A 20,817-nucleotide genomic window follows, 5' to 3' on the forward strand; every position below is an offset into this window, starting at 1 on the left:
TTCCCTCCGCAGTGAATACCTGGACATGGTTCCTGTTGGAAGTTAAACAGGCTATTCGCCATTTAGTGGAAACCTTTTAGAGAAAATGCCACGCTTGAGTGATGTATATCTGTGACAGCTGAGGCTTTAGCCTGTGGCAGTGGAGTGGTTCATATTAAGGGAGGCTTGCGTATACGCTGCACTCAAAGGAGAAGCCTGTCACTCCTGTTTGTTTAGCTGTGTGACAAATGCACAATATCTCATTTCTAGTTTCTTTAAAGCGCTTGCATCTGCATTTTTGTAGAATACTCACTCAATGAGAAAAGGAAACAAACCCAAAGAAGTCACTCTAAAAATCCCAGGGTTTTATCTGACTCAGCGTTGGGTCAAAACAGCAGCTACACAAGACTAGGTTACATTTACCCAGTATTAGAAAATGATTTCTTTGCATCCAGTGATCCAATGGTGAGCTACAAACAACCAAATACTGGATCACAACAACCAACAATTCAATTTTAGAGTGATGCAACAAATCACACCTTCCGATTTACATCCACCTTTATTGGTTTTATTTGAACCAAGATGTATCTGTACCTCCTCATTTAGATACAGGGTGATAGAGTAAAAGCTGCAGCTGTTTTATTTAATCCTTCAGAAAAAATTATTATTTAAAAGACATTTTGCTGTTTGAGAAAAGTTGTTTTCACTTAATTCATTTTAAAATCTTATGTAAATGTAAAATGTATAAACTCAGCTGAGACTGTAATCGTTTGTGGAATAAAGGGCCAACACGTCCTTATATTGTTGATAATGGTACTAATATGTCGATAAGCTCTGATAATGCAGGTAAAAAATCTTTGAGGTGCTTGTTGATTATTGGGGAAACACACGAAGACAGAAAACCTGATGAAACTGTCTGCAGCACTGAGCGCGTTTAGTTTATTCCCACTTTAAAAACAGCAACATTAAAAAGGAAGTGTGCGTTACGTTATGCTGGGAAACAAAATCATCTTTACAGGAGATATTTACTAATTAAAGTCTCTTTAAAGAATACCTGCACAGCGAGAGGTGCCCGTGTGATACCCGGAGAGAGAGAGGCTGCACATTTACCGGCTCCAAACAACTAAATGGTCATTTTCACAGCTGATGTGACAGAGTTATGTCTCCGGTCTTAATTAATGCGTTAATGAGGATACGAATTAACGAAAGAGAGGAAGAGTTTCAGCATCAATTCACAGCGAAGCATCAATTCAGAAATATTTATTATGAAATTGTCCATTAAATTAAATTATTATAACGGATAATAATGATAAAAATAATGATAATAATGATGATGATGATGATAGCCTATCCTAACAATTAAGGGCGTGATTTGAGCTCATTTATCCAATTTGACTGCTGACATAAAGGCTCATCTTGTTTCCTGAACCCACCTTCGACTTTTATAGCCAAGAAAAAGCGAATTGATGGCGACGGGTCGCGTTACCAAGTAGTCACTAAGAAGCCAAGTTAAGTTAGGCTCAATGGTTTATGGGCTAATTAATTTATTTGGAAGAACTTGTCGGTTTTTAAATTAAAAGCCTGAAAGTTGTTTGCAATAATCGGGTCATGTTTGGTTTGGTTTGATAAAAGTCTTTACAACAAATACACAAAGAAAATATTCAGTCAATATTTAAACTTAACATCGACACTTTCAATGCTCCACGCTGCTGCCGTGATCCCTACACTCACTTTAAATTTTTTTGCACTTAAAAATCAAATAAAAGAGAAATCTGACATTCAAAAAACACTAATTAACAACCGAGTGTGTCTCAGCTTCAAATGTTTTAAAGGATGGTACTTTAAAAAGTCGGAGTTTGGGGGTGTTCAGAGACGCAACAAAAAAAAAAAAAAAAAAAAAAAAAAAAAAATCAAAGCTTCATCCTCTAATTACATTAATGTCATGTGTTGTGCCTCCTGCGTGTTTAGCAAAAGAGCTTTCCCCCTTTCTGAGCTTGACCTCCCAGTCCTGCTGGCTGTATAACAGTGTAGACTGAAGCTCGGTGTGGGCCTCCTTCAGATTGTGTGGAGCCTGCAGACCGGACTGCTCTGTGTGTGTGTGTGAGTGTGTGTCACATACACTGCAGGCTACCGAGGCGGCATCAGTTTGAGCAAGGCATTTCTCTTTACCCCGACAAACCTTCAGGGGGCTTTTAGCATTTGTTCAGTCTGCAGTCTCTGGAAAACATCTGATTCATTTTTTAACCAGTCCCAGATGCGGCAGCTTGAGAGTGTGTGTGCATGAGCGCGTCAGTGCATGAGAATTTGGTGAGAATATCTGCTGTCTATAGAAGGGGAGGGAGTCAGGAACCGTGTGGATTTTTTTTTTTAAATATAACTTTAGGTATGAACGCGGATACGTGCGTCTCATACTGCGATATGACATCGATGGATTCATATTATAACACGTCTAATGCGCAAGGTAGGGATCACCAGGCGAATCCGTTCAGGACTTTCCCGACCGCTGACACAAAATACAGCCCCACGTTCATTCCGGGCAAAACTCCCCCCGAAGGCAGCAAGCTGCACCCGGACAGCGGACACAACGGGACGCTCATCCCCTGCTATGGTGAGTGCACACGAGAGACGCACAAAGTGTCACATATGAGGTCCGAGTTTAACGGAAATGCATGACAAGAAGGGGGTATTTTCAAGCAATAATTTACGCAATATATTCAGGGTAATGTCAAATACATCCTCTCAAAGTCAGTAATGGGAGAGAGTGCCGGGGAGGAAGAGAGTCCTCAGCCTCCTTCTACTTTAACTGTATATTTCCAACATTAATTCATATTCTGCTTAGTGTGGAGCAATTTCCACATCAGCCCGAAGTTGGCAATTGAGCTTTCGTGGAAATATCGTGCTCTTCTTTTGCCTGTGACTCGGAAACATAATCCATCACCTTAAAAGCCCTAACCGTTTAGGGAAAATGGAATTTATGTGGAATAAGTGACTTTATCCTGAGAGAGTTTTAGAGACCCATGAGGCCTGAACCGTGAGCGAAGCGACGCGCTGCATTTAGTCATTTATTTCCACTGTAAGGTTGGTGCACTTCGACTGAAAGGTGATTCAGTTATTTTTTATATGAATTTAAGTTCTCGTTTTATTTTAATGTTTTTCTTTTTGTGTTTGTTTACCAGTAATGTTTGTTATCAATGCGCAGTCAAATGTGTCGCTGTGATTTTCCGTATGAATCTGTAAATTTCCAATTTTATTCCTGGTAAAGTTGCATCATCGCCCCCACTGCTCTCACTGGCCCCCAGCCGTCCTCTGCTCTTGTCTTCATAAATGTTTCCTTATTATTTACAAATGTTATTATGGATTTAAAGCTTGTATTAAAATATAAAATATGGCCTCCTCTGCGCAAACACGCGCAAAACCGGAAAATCCAGGCGCTAAGAAGAAACACAACGGGAATATTTTAACAGCAACTCTAACTCGACTCTATTATTTTGTTATTGTATATTTATTTTCAGCACAGGTGATTGTGTAATGATAAATAACCCAGACTGATGCAACTCTGTTCATTCACATCTACATTAAGAATTATGGGCCGCATTTGTTAAAGAAGGCTCATAGGTCAAGATCTCATAATTAGTGGCCCATAATAAAACAGTAAAATGTAAAAACAAATAATTTTTACAGACTGCATTGCCATACTGACAAATAACATTAATCTAATTTAAAAAAAAGAAGCTTAAAACACAATTTGTTGCACTACAAATGTATTTTAAGAGCGATTAAAGAAAACAATTATTTTTACTGTCCCGTTTATGAGACATGGGCGTTTAAGATAAAAAGAAATAAAACCTTCTTACTGAGCAGAAATGGACTCGGCTCACTCTGTGTGACAACAGGCGACGACAGCTAAAAAAAAAAAAAAAAAAACAGAATAAAGCCCATTAAAAAAATACACTAACGAACTTTTCATACACCTGTATACTTATAACCTAGTAATTGTACATTTGAACTAACCTAATATACATTAAAGAATATTTTGGGCAGCTATCAGTGTACAGACCTGCTGGCGCCATTATATTCGCAGCCCAGATGTTTATCATGATGCTACAGATGAAAACATGTGTAATGATCATGACTGAAGTTTGACGCATGATGACTAAAACTTTAAATTTTACTCGCTATTCATTATTTAAAGTATATTTACTACTGTTCTGAAAATAGATACTAAACACTGACAAACACCTAAATACACCAATGACTCATGTGAGTAAAATTAATGTGTAACAGATAAAACTGCTAAAGGGGAGTAAATCTATGAAGGCCTGCAGAAAATATATCTATATTTTACATAAAATATGATTATATGTTTTACTGAGAAACAAGTGGAATAGCTCTTTAGTGTATTTTAGGCCAAACTGTCACTTTTTGCTGGAGTTTGAGTGCAATGTCCCCAACAGATCCGAGCACCACTGCATTAAAGTGCATTGATTTGGCAAGTGCATTGACAGAACCGTTTAAACAGCGTCATTAAATGCAGCATGCCTCCCCAGAGGAGAGTTCTGCAATGTTATTATTGAAAATGTTGCAGCCAGATGAAGGCATCATGGCTCTGGGGAGGATACTTTGGGGTCTTGCCAAAGCCTCAGGCGTCAACAGGCTTGTGCTGTTATGTGTGGTCCTCAATGGGAGATATATTGCTCAATGGTGATGCTTTATCTCCATCACGATGACAAAAGTCATCTCGTACCCAAAGGGAGTTTTCTGTGTGGCAACTCAGTGTTTACATAGAAACACAGTATTTTTGTATTTATGTCATTCTGATTATGTTGCAAACAGTATTGATATACAACAAAATACACAAGAAGTCTCACTATGCAAGTTATTTATCACGGCATGATACAAATTGCCGATAATATTTACATTTAAAACACATGGAGATAAGCTATTTTTGCACACGCTGAATGATATACACAGCAAATTTTTTACCCTTTTGAGTGAGGACACTACCAAACATTTTGGCAAATGGTTTCTTTAAAAATTTCCATTGCTAACTGAAAAGATTCATCATTAAATTGTACGATCTTGAAAAGGATTCTGAAATTAAATTAGAAATATTTCCAATCACTCAAATTTATATAATTCTTTACAGTTTATTTACTAGTGTATTTCATAGTTACGTCTGTTTTTGTTCAATCAATCAATTCGATCGTAGTCAGTAAAATGCCACATTGTCTATGAAAGGGAGAATCAACACATTTCTGCACAGTAGTGGCAGCTCGTTCATTTGAGTGCATATTAATCAGTGAGACTGTCCCACAGCGACAGCAGGGATGGAGTCGTCTACCTGCTCACACAGCGATGAATGAAAGAAAACCCCTGGAGCTGATGGAGTGCGGAGGAATGCAGGTCAGCACTGCAGGAGAGGGCTGCATTAATCTAAGGCAGATGTGCATTACTGGCTCCTATAGTTATTATTCATACTCCCCAAACATCAGATCTCCAAAGCTATGGAGAGTCCCTGAGATGACAAAGTGGAACTGGTTTACATAACCCCGTCTCAACAATACCTTGTGTAAATAAGCAACCGGTCAGACTTGGACATTGTGATTGGGTAATGATTTGAGAGACTCGGGAGAAATGAGAGCGTTTCTGGGAAAGCCGCACACGTGGGACTGTTTACATGCTCGTACTTTACTGAACTCTATGGCTCTGAGATGCACTGCGTATGTGTATTTTTGCTTCATGATTTCAAAAAAGTTCAGATTCTATCTTTGCTACAGTTGGAGCGCTGCACAAAGTTTTGATATGCGGGTAAATATTCGTATACATTCTTTCTAAATTTAAGGGAGATTGTAAGTGGCGTTGTGGCTAAGGTTGAAAAATCACTGTGTTTATAGGCCTGTGGTTGATACTGAGGTTGAGCTCTGCATTGCTGATAAACAACGTAGTGTTTGTGGGAATACTGGTACTCACCAAACAACATTTGTTCCTCACCATCTTTGTCTTTTCACAAAATAACCACTCAAAGCAAATTACAACATTTATAAAAAAAAAAAAAATCCAGCCTTGGCAATCTGTACTTTCTAAAAAACCCTCCTTCCGTCAGTGGGACGTTGAAACATCCTGTGATATGTAAAACATTTTTCTCAGCATATGAAAACCAAAACAAGACCCCAAAAGCCCTGGCAGCATTTTAAAAGCATGCCTGTCAAAATATAGTTCTCTAAGTACATGTTAAAAGGCTCAGGAAAGTGATGTCACAGGATATGCATGTGAGGATGACTAACACATTTGCTTGATGTTAACAATAAGCAAATGCCGGAGTGACACCTGTGATGATGCCGGTTTATGTCTGTGAACCAGAATAAATTAGAATATATAAAGACTTGAAAGGATAAATGTCTGACATATTAACGCGTAAAGAACTACAAAAAATGTGACCCTGCTCTGAAAAAAGAAGCTAGACATACACATAACTCTGAGAATTTTTGTTCCATAAGATGCTATTTTCTCAAAGTTTAACTGAAATCTCCTTTCATCACCACTAAAATTGATTTTCTCTCATGCTGTTGTGCAGTTAACCCAGCATGCTTCAGCCTTTACTGTCAGCTGCCTCGCTTGCAGGCAAAGGTGACTCCCCGCAGACTACCTGAGATCTGCATGCAGTCCGCATTATAGAAATGATTTGGAAACTTCAACCAGCTGGGGTGCATTTTTAACTGCACTTTTAATGAGGCTGAATCTGCATCTTTACCTTTACTTCCTCTATTCTTATCAACAGAATATCAGTTACTGTAACGGTAAACCTCTTTAAGAGGTCTTGGATGAAGCAAATGTGGCGCCACTGAGCCTGACAAGTCCAAAAAGTATGGAAAACTACTGAGCAGGGCAAAAGTATGATGATCACTTTTAGTTGCATGATTAACAGTTGTTCTTTTTCTCAACACAGCTCATTTCTTTTGTTTGATAAGTCATGGGTGGAAAGTAATGCAAATCACCATCGAGTGACATAGACTGCACCACAAACCTTCTTTATGCTGCAGAATAATTGCAAAGACATAAAAATATTTCATGAAAATATGATTCCAAAATGATCTAAGCAGTATGAATGTGGTTGTGGAAAACTGGAAGACAGGAAAATGTCCCTGACTAAATGATTGAAGCTCCAATTTTTACAAAATGTGTACATTATATATACACACACACACACACACACACACACACACACACACACACACACACATATATATATATATATATATATATATATATATATAAACACAAACACATATGCTCATTGCACTTCACTGCAAATCCCAAAGTTATTATCAAAACACATATGGGATTATTTATATGTTTTTGCATTAGGGAGAGAATACAAACTTGCTCCACTATTACTACAGTACATTCCCAATAAACCTGAACTCTTTCTGAGCAGTTTGATATGAGGCAGTGACAGCCACAGCCCAAGGTGTTATGACAGTAGTGAGGTCATGATTGTGTCAATTTATCAGGAGCTGAGGCTGAACAGAAAGATTTTTCGGTTTCCCAGGGAATCTGCATTCCTGCATGAGCCGCTGGCATAGATCTTTCCTCATGAACATCTGGGAGCCTCCCTTCCACTGAGGAAACAACAGTCAACATCAGGTCTTAGACTGTGCTTCAAAAAAAGAAAATAATACAGCCTAAAGCGTGTCTGCACACCAGCAATGAATGTACAATTAATAGTGGCCTGTTGACGACTAAAGCCAGTGGAACATTTGACTTTATTTGGTAGATATAAGGTGTGATAAGTGGAGAGCTGTTGTGGCAGACTTTGAGAGAACATTTCAGAGCACTCTGTTTAAAAGCATTCCCTTCTCTATTTAGTGTTTGGTCATTAACCCTTCCCCAGGTTACTAATTTATAGTGTTTCTTTTATTTGGCTTTACTTGACCCTCCCTGTCCCATTCCATAAAAACCGAGAGGGTGCCCTGTTGCTTTACAACCAGTTAAATTACACTTTGATGTTTTCTCTCTGTTTTCAGCAGTGATTAAATTGCTGACCCTAGTAAACATCTGACCTCAGCTAACTGAAGAGGTCTGTAGCTTGTCACAAAGTAACTCGGGCAAATTGCAGGATCAGATGGTGATATCGGGAGCATTTTTATATATTTTGATGAACACTGAAACAAGAACAACATTTATAAACACATACCACTGAATGCCAGAAAAACTGGAGCCAACGCATTGGAATCTTGGCTCCAAATAGAAAGCAGTGTGTGATGGCTGTGTTCTCCAGAGCAGCGTGCAGAAGAGACAGCTCAGCATGCGGGAATACTGAAAGATGTTTGTGGGAAAGGATTCTATGTGCTTAGCATGACAGTCAAAAGAGACATGAGTTTGGAGCACTAGACAGAGAAAATATGCTAATTATGGCAGAGCTGTTCTAATTCGTGCACATTAGAGTGCCAATTGTAGTGCTGCAAGTCAGAATAAAGTGAAGAATATTAAAAGTAAAAGGCTGGTGTTTCGGAAAATACAGAGAGTTGGACTAAAGTTAGATTAATACCAGTTGCATGTCTGTACGACACATATGAAGCTACAGTCAGAGGTTAACACTAAGACTGAAAACAAAGGGAAACAGCTACACATTTGTTTAATTCCATCTTAAAACAACATAGAGCCACATTTTGGAGCTTGTGTGCCAAACTATCACTTAGTATGGAGGAACCCAGAGTTGACCTGCCTTTCTTCTCAACGTTGCATTTCTGCTACCGCCCAAGGGTAGAATAAAAATATGGCACAGTGCATGAGAATAAGAGGCCATCGCAGGAGTTGGTGATGTCAGAACATCTTCCTGTATGGAGACTGTAAGAGGGTCTGACAGGTGGGCCACAGTAATATGAGGTCATGAACTCCAGCTGGGCGAGCTGTGACGTTCCATTAGCATCTCAGTCGATCTGAGCCAGAGACTAGGAGAGGGCTGCTGCACCTTCAAGCAATCACTATTGACATCTCATTGTGAAACGCTCTAGCCAAAGGCGTAGTAATCCATGATGTTGCAGAAAACCACCGCCTAGCTTCATCACCCTAAAACTATTCAGTCATCTCACTAAGCACAGCTCTGACAGTGGCTCAGAGTCACCACTGCAAGAAGGTGTCAACTCTCTTTCACACAGTGCCTGAGTTTCTGAGAATGACAAGAGGCAGTTACTGACATCACTCATAACAAAAATGCAAAGTGACACAGCAAAATGCATGCACATACACACACACACTATTACGTTAATTATCCTAAACTTCATCTAACTTAGAGACAAATGTTTTTGGACTAAAGTAATGCTGGTGTTGCACAAGACTCATAAGTCTGTTTAGGTGGAGGGGACCATTATGTGTTGGTTTCAGACCAATACAGTTAGTATCGGGTGCTTCCCCTTCCCTTCTGCAGGAAAGGCAAATAGAGACGCTGACAGAGCACACTGTTCTCAGTGGCCCACAACCAGAGCCCCTCTGCTTATTTATTCACACGGCTGTTTGCTTATTGAAAGCGAAGGGACAGCTTTCTTCATCTCCTAAAAGGAAACAAAAAAGCCAGCATGCGCTGACAGGAACAAAACGAGGTCTGTCACAAAATGAATGCTCTCAAAATTGAAGGTGACAAACACAATGTTGTTTACATTTGAGGGGCTAGGCTGTCGGGTGAGTATGGCCGCACGCACACACAAAACCCATCACACACAAGTCGAGACGGAGCAGGTTTTGTGTGGCTCAGATTTCAGGTGCCGTGATGGAGAGATGTGAGGGAAAACACTTTGAGGGTTGTGTCACAGGTCACGCCAATGTGTAGTGACATACCTTTCAAACAGAGAAAGACTTTTCTTCCCTGCAACTTTTAGACTTGCTGAATACAGACAAGGCCTCTGAACCTTAAAGTAAAACATTACCCAGGTGATGTAAGCTTGAAGCGAATGTCATTTTGCGTAGATGGTTTAACGTGATGATGAGCAGACACTCGCTGACTTGCATGTGAGGCGCTATGGTTTTATTCAGTCACATGTTAAAGGAAATATTGAGGATATGAATATTTCTATGACTGAGTAGTAACAATGATAGGACTTTTATTGACGACACGTGTCAATTCTTATTCAGCTCTAAAATGGTTAGAAATTTTATTGCAATAGTGTGTTTGAAAATATTACAGTTTTAATATAATTTATATTGTAAGTAAAGCCACACTTAAGTAAACTATGAAGGTTCTTTTGATGTTTTTATGTGTCATCTGAAAATCATAACGACTGTACACTTCAGCTGAAACCAAAATTGCTTAAACATGTGTTATAGTAGTAGTATAATATTTAAACTTTAAAATCTTTTTTATAATAATAATATGTTTTATGAAGATTTGAGCAGTGTTGTCAGTCCACACTGCAAAATTAAAGCGGTTACTTAATTTGAGACTTATTAAAAAAAAAAAGTTGCATGTTTGTACAACGCAGATGTTGATGCAATTGACTTAGTAGCACTGATTAATTTTTTAAATCTCTGGCTTCTACATTTCCCATCATCTCACTGTAAAAAAGTTTTCATTAGACTCACTTATATCCAGACCCACATCTTACAGTTTGTAATAACAGATTATATAACTGTTGTCATTGTCTAAACAATACACTTCCTGATGAGTAAACATCATGTGTAAAAACAGTGGAGTGCCCCTTTAAAAAACGTAAACACAATGGATAACTTTATAACCTTCCATACTTTTTTTTTATCTGCTTGCTAATCTCGTCATACAGGAAAAGACAACAGTGGCCTGACTGAGTCTGAGTTGCCCCCAAGTGTTGATCCTCCCGGGATGGAAGGCAGCTACCTGAACCTAAAGGATTCTGGCATGAAGTGTCAGAACGAGCGGCCAGGGTCAGACCTTCCCAGTCCGCTCGACAAAAGCGAGGCTGAGAGCAACAAAGGCAAGAAGAGACGCAATCGCACCACATTCACCAGCTACCAGCTGGAAGAGCTGGAGAAAGTTTTCCAGAAGACACACTACCCAGATGTTTATGCCCGTGAGCAGCTGGCGCTGAGGACAGACCTGACAGAGGCACGTGTGCAGGTGAGGATAAAGGACTACAACCAGGTTATGCATGAAAAAAATCTTGGCTTGAAAATGAGTAGGTTTGTAAAGGTTAGGTAAAAAGGACTAAGGTTACAGTGGAGCTTTGTTGTCATGGTTACGAGGATGAAGACATGACTTAGGCTGGGAACATTCAAGATCACACTTCAAGAGCTTTTAAAATGATTGTTTGCTTGGAATGGAAATCAAATATGCAGCTGCCCTGACCTCCTCTAGTCCACAATGACTTCAACCGTTAGACGGTTTTGTGATGAACGTAAACTTTTGTCATTTTGAGGCACTTGCTGTCATTTCTTCTTGGGAGGACTCCGAGAGCTGTGAGCTGTGCCGTGCTAAGTGTTTGCATGTTTGCATGCTAATAATCACCCGGGGAACTGACAGAGAGAACTGGGACAGTAAAGACTGGCACGTTGACAGAGATTGTTCGGAACAGCAGACAGCAAGGCCTATTGTTCTCCATCTCTCTTTCTGTCTGCCAGTTTTAGATCAGAGTGGGATGGGTGTAACTAGGGGAATGCTCTTAGCTCTTACATGCTGCAGACTCCGCAGAAGGGTCAGAGGCCAAGGGTTTCTCCCCAGCAGTACCATGTTCAAACCCGTTTCACCGCACAACTCTGAAGGCAGAGGGAGGGAAAACACATGGAAAAAAGAAAAGTCATCAAAGCTATTTGGCAAGGATATAAAAAACACTTTGAGATGCCAGTTTCAATTTCCATGCACAGTCCAAGACATAGTCAGGGACAGAGAACCTGGCCGGGGTCCTTGTGGTGGTACAGTAAAATAAGTACATTCATGTTGTGTTCATACAGACCCATCTATTCCCCAGATGAATATAATTAACTTCCTCATCTGACAAGCACACAGCAGACACTGTTGAGTCACTGTGAGATTTGACCCTAAAATCAGACCTAAATATGCACGCAATCAACACTAAACCCCACAATTTCAACTGAAGGTCCATCAAGACAAAGTCCAGGGATATCCAATTGTTGAATTCCAAGGGGCACTCAAAACTTGGCAACCGAAAGCAGAGTTCGTTTCATCTTAGAAACAACAGCCATTGAAATCCAGAGTACAGATGTTTTCTGCGAAAATGCCAATGTCAAGGTCCTACAGTTTCATCTGCAGTTAGATGATGAATGTCTTCATAAACTCAGCTGCAGTTTTCTCTAATCACATCTGTGAATTCTGCTGCCACTAGTTTATTTAGTACAATTAGCTCTCAACCTCAGACTTGAACTTCACCGCGCTGCCTACTTTTTATGGAGGAGGAGGCTGTGTGTGAGTGACTGCTGAGGCAGTCTATCAATCGCAATGGTCCTGCATGACAGAGATGAGGTGAGACGGCTGGACTTCAAAGCTGCTTTTGGAGTTGTGCACTCTGCCCTCCCTCTCTCCCTCTTCCTCTCTCTCTGCCTGCTGGCTCTGGAGCATAAATAAAGCTCTTTAATGGCTCTGTAAGCTGCCTTTTGCTGTCAACGTCTTTAGCAATTACTGTCTCACCGCCAAACACTTTGAGCTCCAAGAGCGCTGAGCCACCTTCCTTGCAGATGTCTGCTAGATAAAATAAACAAAAGTAGTGAGTGTTTGCAGTTGGTAAATTCACTTTTGGGTATCATTCTGTTTAAAGGATGATTTGCCGTTGTTCATTATAAGTAATAATAAAAAATGATTCATGTTATTTGGGACTCTGCTTGTGCAAAGACACCATTAGCCGTTCCTTTTTTAACAAACTTTATAAGTTGGGGAATAGGAGACACGGAGCAGCAAAGGACACATCTGACTTCATAATGTTCCCTGAATGATCTCTCTGCCAAACTATTTGGCTTGGGTCTCATTTCTACTGAGGTTCAATGGAAGAGTTACGTAGAGCAAATGCTCTCTGAAACATGAGTCAGTCCTAAGAAACTATGACAATGGGCATATATGCTCAGACGTCGCTTGCTTATTTATAAATGGTTCCAATGAGCGAGAGACTAACCAGGTTAAAACAACGCATTTGTTGGTGACTGCCTTTGAATTTTGTCTACAATATAGCATTTTAATGTGTTTTTTGCGTGTATCCTGTGTGTGTAGATGTGTGCGCCTGGTCCACTGCTCACTGTCTGTATGCCTCCCTAAGGTCAGAGGGGTTAGCTGCGGAAAGCCAAGGGCTTAGGCGTCAGGAAATTAAACATGAAATGAAAACAAGCTCCAGTTTGAACATTCTCCCATCTCACTTTCCAATATCCCCACTTCCCCTCGCTGAGTTAAAAGGGAGGAGGGAGCAGAGCGACATGGAGAGAAGGGTCGGTGTCGAGGGTGGGGTGGGGGGCTGGAGTGGGAGAAAGAAGGCTAAGCTTCGATGATGGGGTGGAAGTGCGGTAAAGAAATTAAGATGAGTAGAGAAAGATAGTGTAGAGTTATCTTGATCCATCACTATTACGATGACAGTTCGGTAACTGATAAAACGTTAAACATGTATTTTAAAAAGCAAAGTGGAACATGGAAGTACTTGGCATTAACCTCGTTAATTCAAACTTTAGCTGCATCTTCTCGTTTACTGAAGTAAGTATACTGCACAGTGAGTGAAAAAAAGAAATCTGCTACGTTCACCTGTTTCTGAAGTTGTCACCTCACCTTGTTTGGCTCTTTTTCAGCTCTTCTTGTAAGGCAGAAACAAATTATAGCATGATTTCATGTGAAAATAGCAAATTTTGGAAAGAAACGAGTAAATACTAATCAAAGTTGGAATAAAGTTTTAAGGGTTTCAAGTTTTATTTGGTTCAAACTGAGCATGTCGTTAATGCAGCCATCTTAGTTTGGATTAGGAAAACAAGCTTTATCACAGCAAACAGGCTAAAAGGGAGTTTTAATTATATATTTTTATCCAGCTAGTTGTCATGTTTTAAGAAAACTGGATGCTTTGTAACTCAAGTCTAATGGAAAAAACATGAGAGACACAAACTGTGGCGATATTAACCTCTGACAAATCAAACAGTGTCTTAACTTTCTTTATACTCAAAGTTTAAAGCTTATCAATCTAATCTGGTCGCTTTGTCTTTTAGAGTATTACTATGAGCTCACATAACCAAAGGACAGACATGACAAACCCTAAACTATACTAGATTCAGACCCTCACTGGGAATATAACGTAGACTGTGAGCCCCCCTCCAAACATATGATATAATTCAAAGGGCAACAACCTCACATTGACATTGGGCTTCAGACACAACCTCAAATATCAGTTTTCAAGGGTGAGCTGCTCTCTAATCTCGCCAGCTGACCTGAGGAATGCTGAAGTCAGACAACATTTCTTTACATCAGCTTCTTAAAATAATACAGCCAACAGTGATGTGCACCATGAGGTCAACGATACTCTTCTCTTTGAGAACAAACACCAACTATTAGTTTTGCCCTGTATAGGATTATTATATCTATCTAAAACAGTGATTTAGCTAAATTCACATCGTTGTCACTAAATTGCTGTGAGTTGACACAGAGAGAAAAAGAGAGTTACATTAGGGGGATCTGAAGAGGTTGACTGAGGGGAAATTGCATGTCAAGGACTGTGAAAACCACAAGCTGATTGAGCTGGGAATCAACCCGCAATCCAAGTTCAAACCCCTGTGTCGAAGCAGGATCGCTCTCTCTTTTCTCTTTGAAGATGTTTTTCCCCTTTCCTCTTGGGAGGATAAGAGTCAGACAACCAACAAATAGACACACATAAACATGCTGAGACTCCCTCTGTCCTCCATTCTCTTCTACGAAGATATGAGAAAAACACATCAGTGTAAATTATAAACTATGTTAAAGAATTTGAAAAATAACAAAATTTCATAAACTGAAGTCCAAATGTATTTTGGCTTCAGTGATCTTGATAGGAGTGAGTAGACACACAAGTTAGATACCAGTTAGGTGTTAGGGTTAGAAAATGCTATTAAAGTGGAAGTGAAAAAAAATAAATGATGCTGTGAAATTATGTTTAAAATTAATTTCTAGTGACCAGCAATATACACACAACTCAACTGGCTTGAGTGCTCGATTCAGATAAAGAAGTGCAAAAAACAGGTTGGAAAGACATTTAGTAGAGGTCAAGAGTATAGAATGGACAGAAGTGATGATCGTGTGCTATGGCACTGATAGCAAATACTGCAGTATGCTTTCTTTGTAGCCTGGAAAGCCACCTTTCCACTTTCAGTCCTGCTTTCTTCAAGTACCTTATCGTGTTAAGGACAAGTGGCCTAAGTAGCCTGCACTTGGTCTGTCAACAGGACCTAGAAGCTATACAAAAAGCAGCATGTCTCCCAATCTCAAATGGAGAAATTATCCAGAAAAACTTACTTTATATAATTAATAAACCCAAAGGCCAAAGCAAAAAAGCTTGGCCTTGGTCAAAAGCTGAACTTGTTTCATGCATTATACAGTGGGATTCCCCACTGTCCAACCACGTTGACATGTGGGGGAGAGCACACCTTTCGCAGAGTGATTTATGAATGGCTGCGGGTCCAGATGTGGATCTGTCGACGTTGGCAGCCTGAAGGGAGGCAGACGCCCGTGTATCAAAGGGAGGAGCTGAAATGCACAGCACCCAAGGAGACTCACCATTTTCACATCAATAGCTTTGTGAGGACGGCACTTTAAAGACACGTCAAGTCTTACAACCTGTGCCTGGACTTTCATGTGCTGCAAAATTTATTCACTTCACTTTCTTCATTTTATGTGGTTCAGTTTCTTACTTTGTCTCGCTGAGCGGAGGAGATGGCCCCCTTTATGTAATACAGTATTGTGGAGGGGGAGGGTTATTGTGTATGCTTTGAACTCTTTGAGAGATGTATCTAAGATGACATTTAAGTTTTGTTTGGTAGTGGCTGCTTTATTTCTTTTTCTTATAGACCTTTTTGTTTTTCTGCAGGTGTGGTTCCAGAATCGCAGAGCCAAGTGGAGGAAGAGGGAGCGTTTTGGCCAGATGCAACAGGTCCGGACGCACTTCTCTACTGCTTATGAGCTGCCTCTCCTGACTCGGCCTGAGAACTATGCACAGGTAAAATAAAAGTGAGAGGTAGTCTGCTAAATGATGCCATGTCCCAAATCTGTACTATTGTATGTAATGGTTCTAAGCAGGTTTTTAGTGTGTTAACATTGGAATTAAATACACATGAATGCAGACTGTACACTATTCTCCCATAATGCAATCCAAAAAGGAAATGGTGTTGCTGCTCAAGGCTGGGAAGAACTAATTGGATGATAGTGAAACTGCAAAAATTGCTTTGATTGGCTTATATTAATATGCTTGCTAAATCAGTATTATATCTATGACAGCTGGTATGTAGATATACAGGTAATATAGATTTGGGGCACAGCGTGATTGTTATGTGATGATAAATAATGCTAAATACTGTAACTTGTTTCTTTTAATAAGTAAAATTTGGCAATGTCTTGTCTTCAAGATCCAGAACCCTTCATGGATCGGGAGCAGCAGTGGAGCATCTCCAGTGCCCGGCTGCGTCGTGCCTTGTGACTCTGTCCCCTCATGCATGCCCCCTCACCCTCATGGTCCTGGAGGTGTCTCTGACTTCCTGGGTGTACCCAGTCCAGGAAGCAGCCATATGGGACAGACACATATGGGCAGCCTGTTTGGGGGTCCTGGGATGGGTGGGGGAATGAATGGCTATGATCTCAATGTTGACCCAGACCGCAAGTCCTCCAGCATAGCTGCACTGCGCATGAAGGCCAAGGAACACAGTGCAGCCATCTCTTGGGCTACATGATGTCCCAGCCCAGGTTCATCCTGCCCCCACATGGCCCCTTCTCTGGAGAAGCCATCAGCCAGCGCTGTGAGGGAGGAGGGAGTTTTCCTGAGAGCACTAATGATAACACAGGTCAAATGAACAGGGAGAGACTGCAGAGATAACAGAAGACATTACCAAGATCAACAAAACCAAGATAACAACTGTGACTGTGACAATCAGCAGATGCTGAAACTGAGAGAAATACACAGGTGTGACTTAGTAAGTGTTACTTAGAGATTGTGTTTATTCCTGATTTCTCAGATCTCATTTCCTGACAGATGACGTATCATTCACAAATCAGCAATATCTTCAACATCGTTGATGTCGACCTTTAAACAACACACAGATTCAGTGTCGAATCCAGCCATAATCATACAGTATTTTAAGTGGACTGACGTTATTTTCTACCTTGAGCTTATTTTTGATACCACACATCCTGCTCCAGTCACATTGTTTACACTTTACTTTAGACTCTATCATGCTGTAAGACTAAGTTCAAGTACATCTGTGAACATTTGATATTTACAAATCAAAAACTATTGAAAAAACAAAAACACAGGCCCACTTGATGGGAACAAGCACAGATACCTAAACATAAAGTTTTTCACAGCATACTGTCAAATAAAGCCACCAATAACTGGTTAGAAATGTAAACCCTAATTTTGTCTTAGCCCACAGTGGGTAGTGTAGGTTCCTGCAGAGAGGGACAGAGGTTGAATACAATAAGTGAACTGAGTCTAATTGAGCGAGCGCAGACATGGTCTGTGCCAATTTAGTCCGGGAGGAGGGCAGGCATTGGATTGGCAGCAATTTCAAACCAACGTGTCATTTCCTCCCTGGGGGCTGCCTCCACAGGTTCTCCTGCTAGGTTCAGGCCTCAGGTTACAGGAAACAGTGTCTCCACTGGCAGACAAGGCGCAGCAATGCACAGCAGCAGCCTTCAACACCAACTAACCATGCCAGCTTCAATCAGCAACAAACAGGAATAGACACACTTAATTAGCATCAAAGTGAGCTGTGCTGCCCTGCAAACACTGCATTGCAAAAAACATACTGCACACACAGAGTCCAAACCAGACAACACGGGCTACATCAGTGGCTCTAATGGCCCTGAAGAAAATTCTGTAATGTTTAGGTAATGTGATGACATGAGAGCTGGACTGCAGGAATGTGGCAAGTATTTCCAGTGATTGCAGGCGTGTCTCGGTGCGTTACCTCCCTGGAATAAGTTTGTCACCAGAGCTGGGTTGTAGGCCGAGGCTAGAGACAGGATTCATTAGTCTTTTGGATGATCTCTCTATGACGGCCGCTGGGCTACATATCTGTTTTCTTTCCCCTGTGTGGATGATGGCAGGAAACTCTGCTTCTGCTACTTCTAGCTTTTTGATCATTGTACCATATGAATGCCCATTACAGCCCTGCTGTTTTACAGTAAATCTGCAAATCATTTTTTTTCAGTATTTATTGTTTTGGGTTATTTGGATTAATATTTCATTGGGTCTATAAAAGACAATCACCTACAAACCAAAGTGATGCTTTCAACAGTCTTGTTTTGTTACCTAAACCCCAAAGATGATCAGTTTACAATCACAAAACATAAAGAAAGGCAGCAAACTCAAAGGGTGAAATCAGATGTTTGGAATTTTAGCTTTAAACATGGCTTAAAATTATTAGATTATTATAAAGGTCTCTTCACATTTAATAATTTCTACTAGTATTCCAAATTAACTCTAAGGGAGATGACACTGTTGTTTCCTTCAAATGACAACAGTGAATAAGTTAGGTGACAACATGAGGATTAGACACACATGTTCACGTAGAGACTAAATTGAAGTAGACAAACAAACTGCTTTAAATAAAAAGACAAAGGCTTTTGTAATTGAGCCACGACTCCATTTACTCAAGAAACAGTTTGAGTTCATATAGACTTGGATGTAAGATTAGAACTCAAGAAATAATATGGTCTAAATTTCAAGACTGAAACAGGATGTGGTGAGAATAAATTTGTGACTTGTGAAAATTCTTATTTTGTCGAGTTGACTGTGTTTGTCTTCTCACTGGTGCTCCCTCAGTGCTTCCCTCCTCTGCAGCTCCATCCATGTGGATACTACTGAAATAAATCAATTGAAATCCATGGTTTTGATGTTTATAATGTTGTATTGTGTGAATGTGAACAATATAAACAATATTGTTCTTTTGCTTGTACATTTATTTTTGCTTATTTGTCAAATAATGGACCTCCAGAGATAAACCAATGAAGTATTACGGTAATATTGCCAAGAAGAGTAAAATGATGTTATGTGTGTTATTCTGAAGATTTGCTCTGGGTTTTTTTGTTCGTTTGTTTTTATCAAGGTTGATATTGCTTTCTAATTTTCGTATTGCTTCAAGCAGCTTTTTGTATATTAATCAAATATTTGTACTTCTGATTGTGACTCTATATAATGTGCCATTGCAATAAGTTATTGCACTTACAGTGTTGGAGAAGTTTTTTTTCTGACTTCTGCTGGGACAGTTGTTTCTTTCCTAAAGCTAGAGGTATGTGAGCTGTGTGCCCCAAACAATCAAGAACTGTCTCCTAAGCCGTCCATATTTAGCGCCCTGAACAGCATCACTGAGATCTGTGTAAGGATCTGGACATTTGTTTGTACAGAAGTAACTTGTTGCTTCTGCTAATGATGGTTTTTGAAGTCATTATGAAATAAATTAATATCCAACAAATGGATGCAGGTGACGTCTTTTTTAAAATCCCTGACAACCTTCAAATCCATAATATAAGACACTTGGTAAGAGATATTTCAGACTCATTTACTGTTATTCAACAAAAAAAGGTTCACCAAGTTAAATTAAGGAGTTTTCAAGAACCCATATACTGATGTATAATACATTTTCACAGTTGTAGAAAACTGTAGTAGACAAACACAGACCAGCAGGGAAATGTATGTGTGTGAAAAACGAAAGCAGGATTGAGTGGAAGTGAAAATTAACTGATTAATTTAAGATTTTAGACATATTAATTTTACATTTATCAGAGATGTGTAACAAAGAGCAGTTTTTGTAAAAATCACAGAGGAAAAACAAAACAAAACAAACAAAAAAAAAACATTAAACTTTTAAATTATTTAAACTGGTTTGTTTAAAGCTAGAGAAAATATTCAATATTTAAACTTTTTTTTCTTACAGATGTCTTAAAAGTGCCACGTCACTGTTTCAGTTATTGCTCTTTGTTCTGAGTAAACAAACAAGATATATTTTATAAAAGAGAAACATTCAGAGGTGATGGTAAATATACTTTTTGTATCTTTGAATGGAGCCACAATGGCTGTTTCCCTGCTTCCAGCTGTGCTAAGCTAATCTAATCCCTGTTGGCTGAGGCCTCATACAGATGTGAGAGTGATATCAAACTTCAAACAAGCAGTTTTCCCAAAATGCTGCACTACTTATTTGATAAATTGTATGTTTCTTCCTGTATTTGACTGTTGTTTAGTTTTTACTGTGTAAGAAAGAAAGAAAAATCTGAAGCCTGAAGTCTGTTTCAAAGATCTTGTGGTTTTCAGTCTATACCTAGTCACACACTGAGAGGAAATGACATAAAGAGCTTAACACAATCAAAATTCATTGACAAATTGTAAAAATATTTAATATTTCAGTCACTCAAGATGAATGTGTGTGTGCGCACGACGGTGGTTAGAGGAGGATGATATGTGATCCTATTCTTTTTCTCGCATCAGCAGCTTCCAGATGGGATGCTCTGCCTGAGCCATTAGGCTCAAAGTAGAGTCTAGTAGTGTGAATGGGCCTTAAATGCCTCCAGGTGGTCTTTGGCTAACAGACTAACTACGGCCGGGGCGAGAGAAAGCTGTCATGCAACATAGTATGCAACATCATTTCACACAGATGTTCTTTGTTTCTGCAATACGAGCTCAATCATGAAACAAAGAAAAACATTTTCATAAGTGC

At 39.7% G+C, this 20,817-nt stretch overlaps 1 protein-coding gene across 1 annotated transcript; it reads left to right on the plus strand.

Moving 5' to 3' along the window:
• The first annotated feature begins 2,358 nt into the window (after positions 1-2,358).
• Positions 2,359-19,490, plus strand: LOC113165394 (homeobox protein aristaless-like 4). The gene is made up of 4 exons (XM_026364822.1): positions 2,359-2,587; positions 10,752-11,065; positions 15,981-16,109; positions 16,516-19,490. The coding sequence occupies exons 1-4, from the start codon at positions 2,365-2,367 to the stop codon at positions 16,834-16,836; spliced, it is 987 nt and encodes a 328-aa protein (XP_026220607.1). The 5' UTR covers positions 2,359-2,364; the 3' UTR covers positions 16,837-19,490.
• The last annotated feature ends 1,327 nt before the right edge of the window (positions 19,491-20,817 follow it).

Source organism: Anabas testudineus, chromosome 6 (assembly GCF_900324465.2).
Source record: "Anabas testudineus chromosome 6, fAnaTes1.2, whole genome shotgun sequence".
NCBI classification, from domain to species: domain Eukaryota; kingdom Metazoa; phylum Chordata; class Actinopteri; order Anabantiformes; family Anabantidae; genus Anabas; species Anabas testudineus.

Coding starts and splice junctions, on each gene's coding strand:
- LOC113165394 (XM_026364822.1), top strand. CDS start 2,365: ATGAACGCGGATACGTGCGTCTCATACTGCGATATGACATCGATGGAT. Junction 11,066..15,980: donor TGACAGAGGCACGTGTGCAG/GTGAGGATAAAG, acceptor GTTTTTCTGCAG/GTGTGGTTCCAGAATCGCAG. Junction 16,110..16,515: donor GGCCTGAGAACTATGCACAG/GTAAAATAAAAG, acceptor CTTGTCTTCAAG/ATCCAGAACCCTTCATGGAT.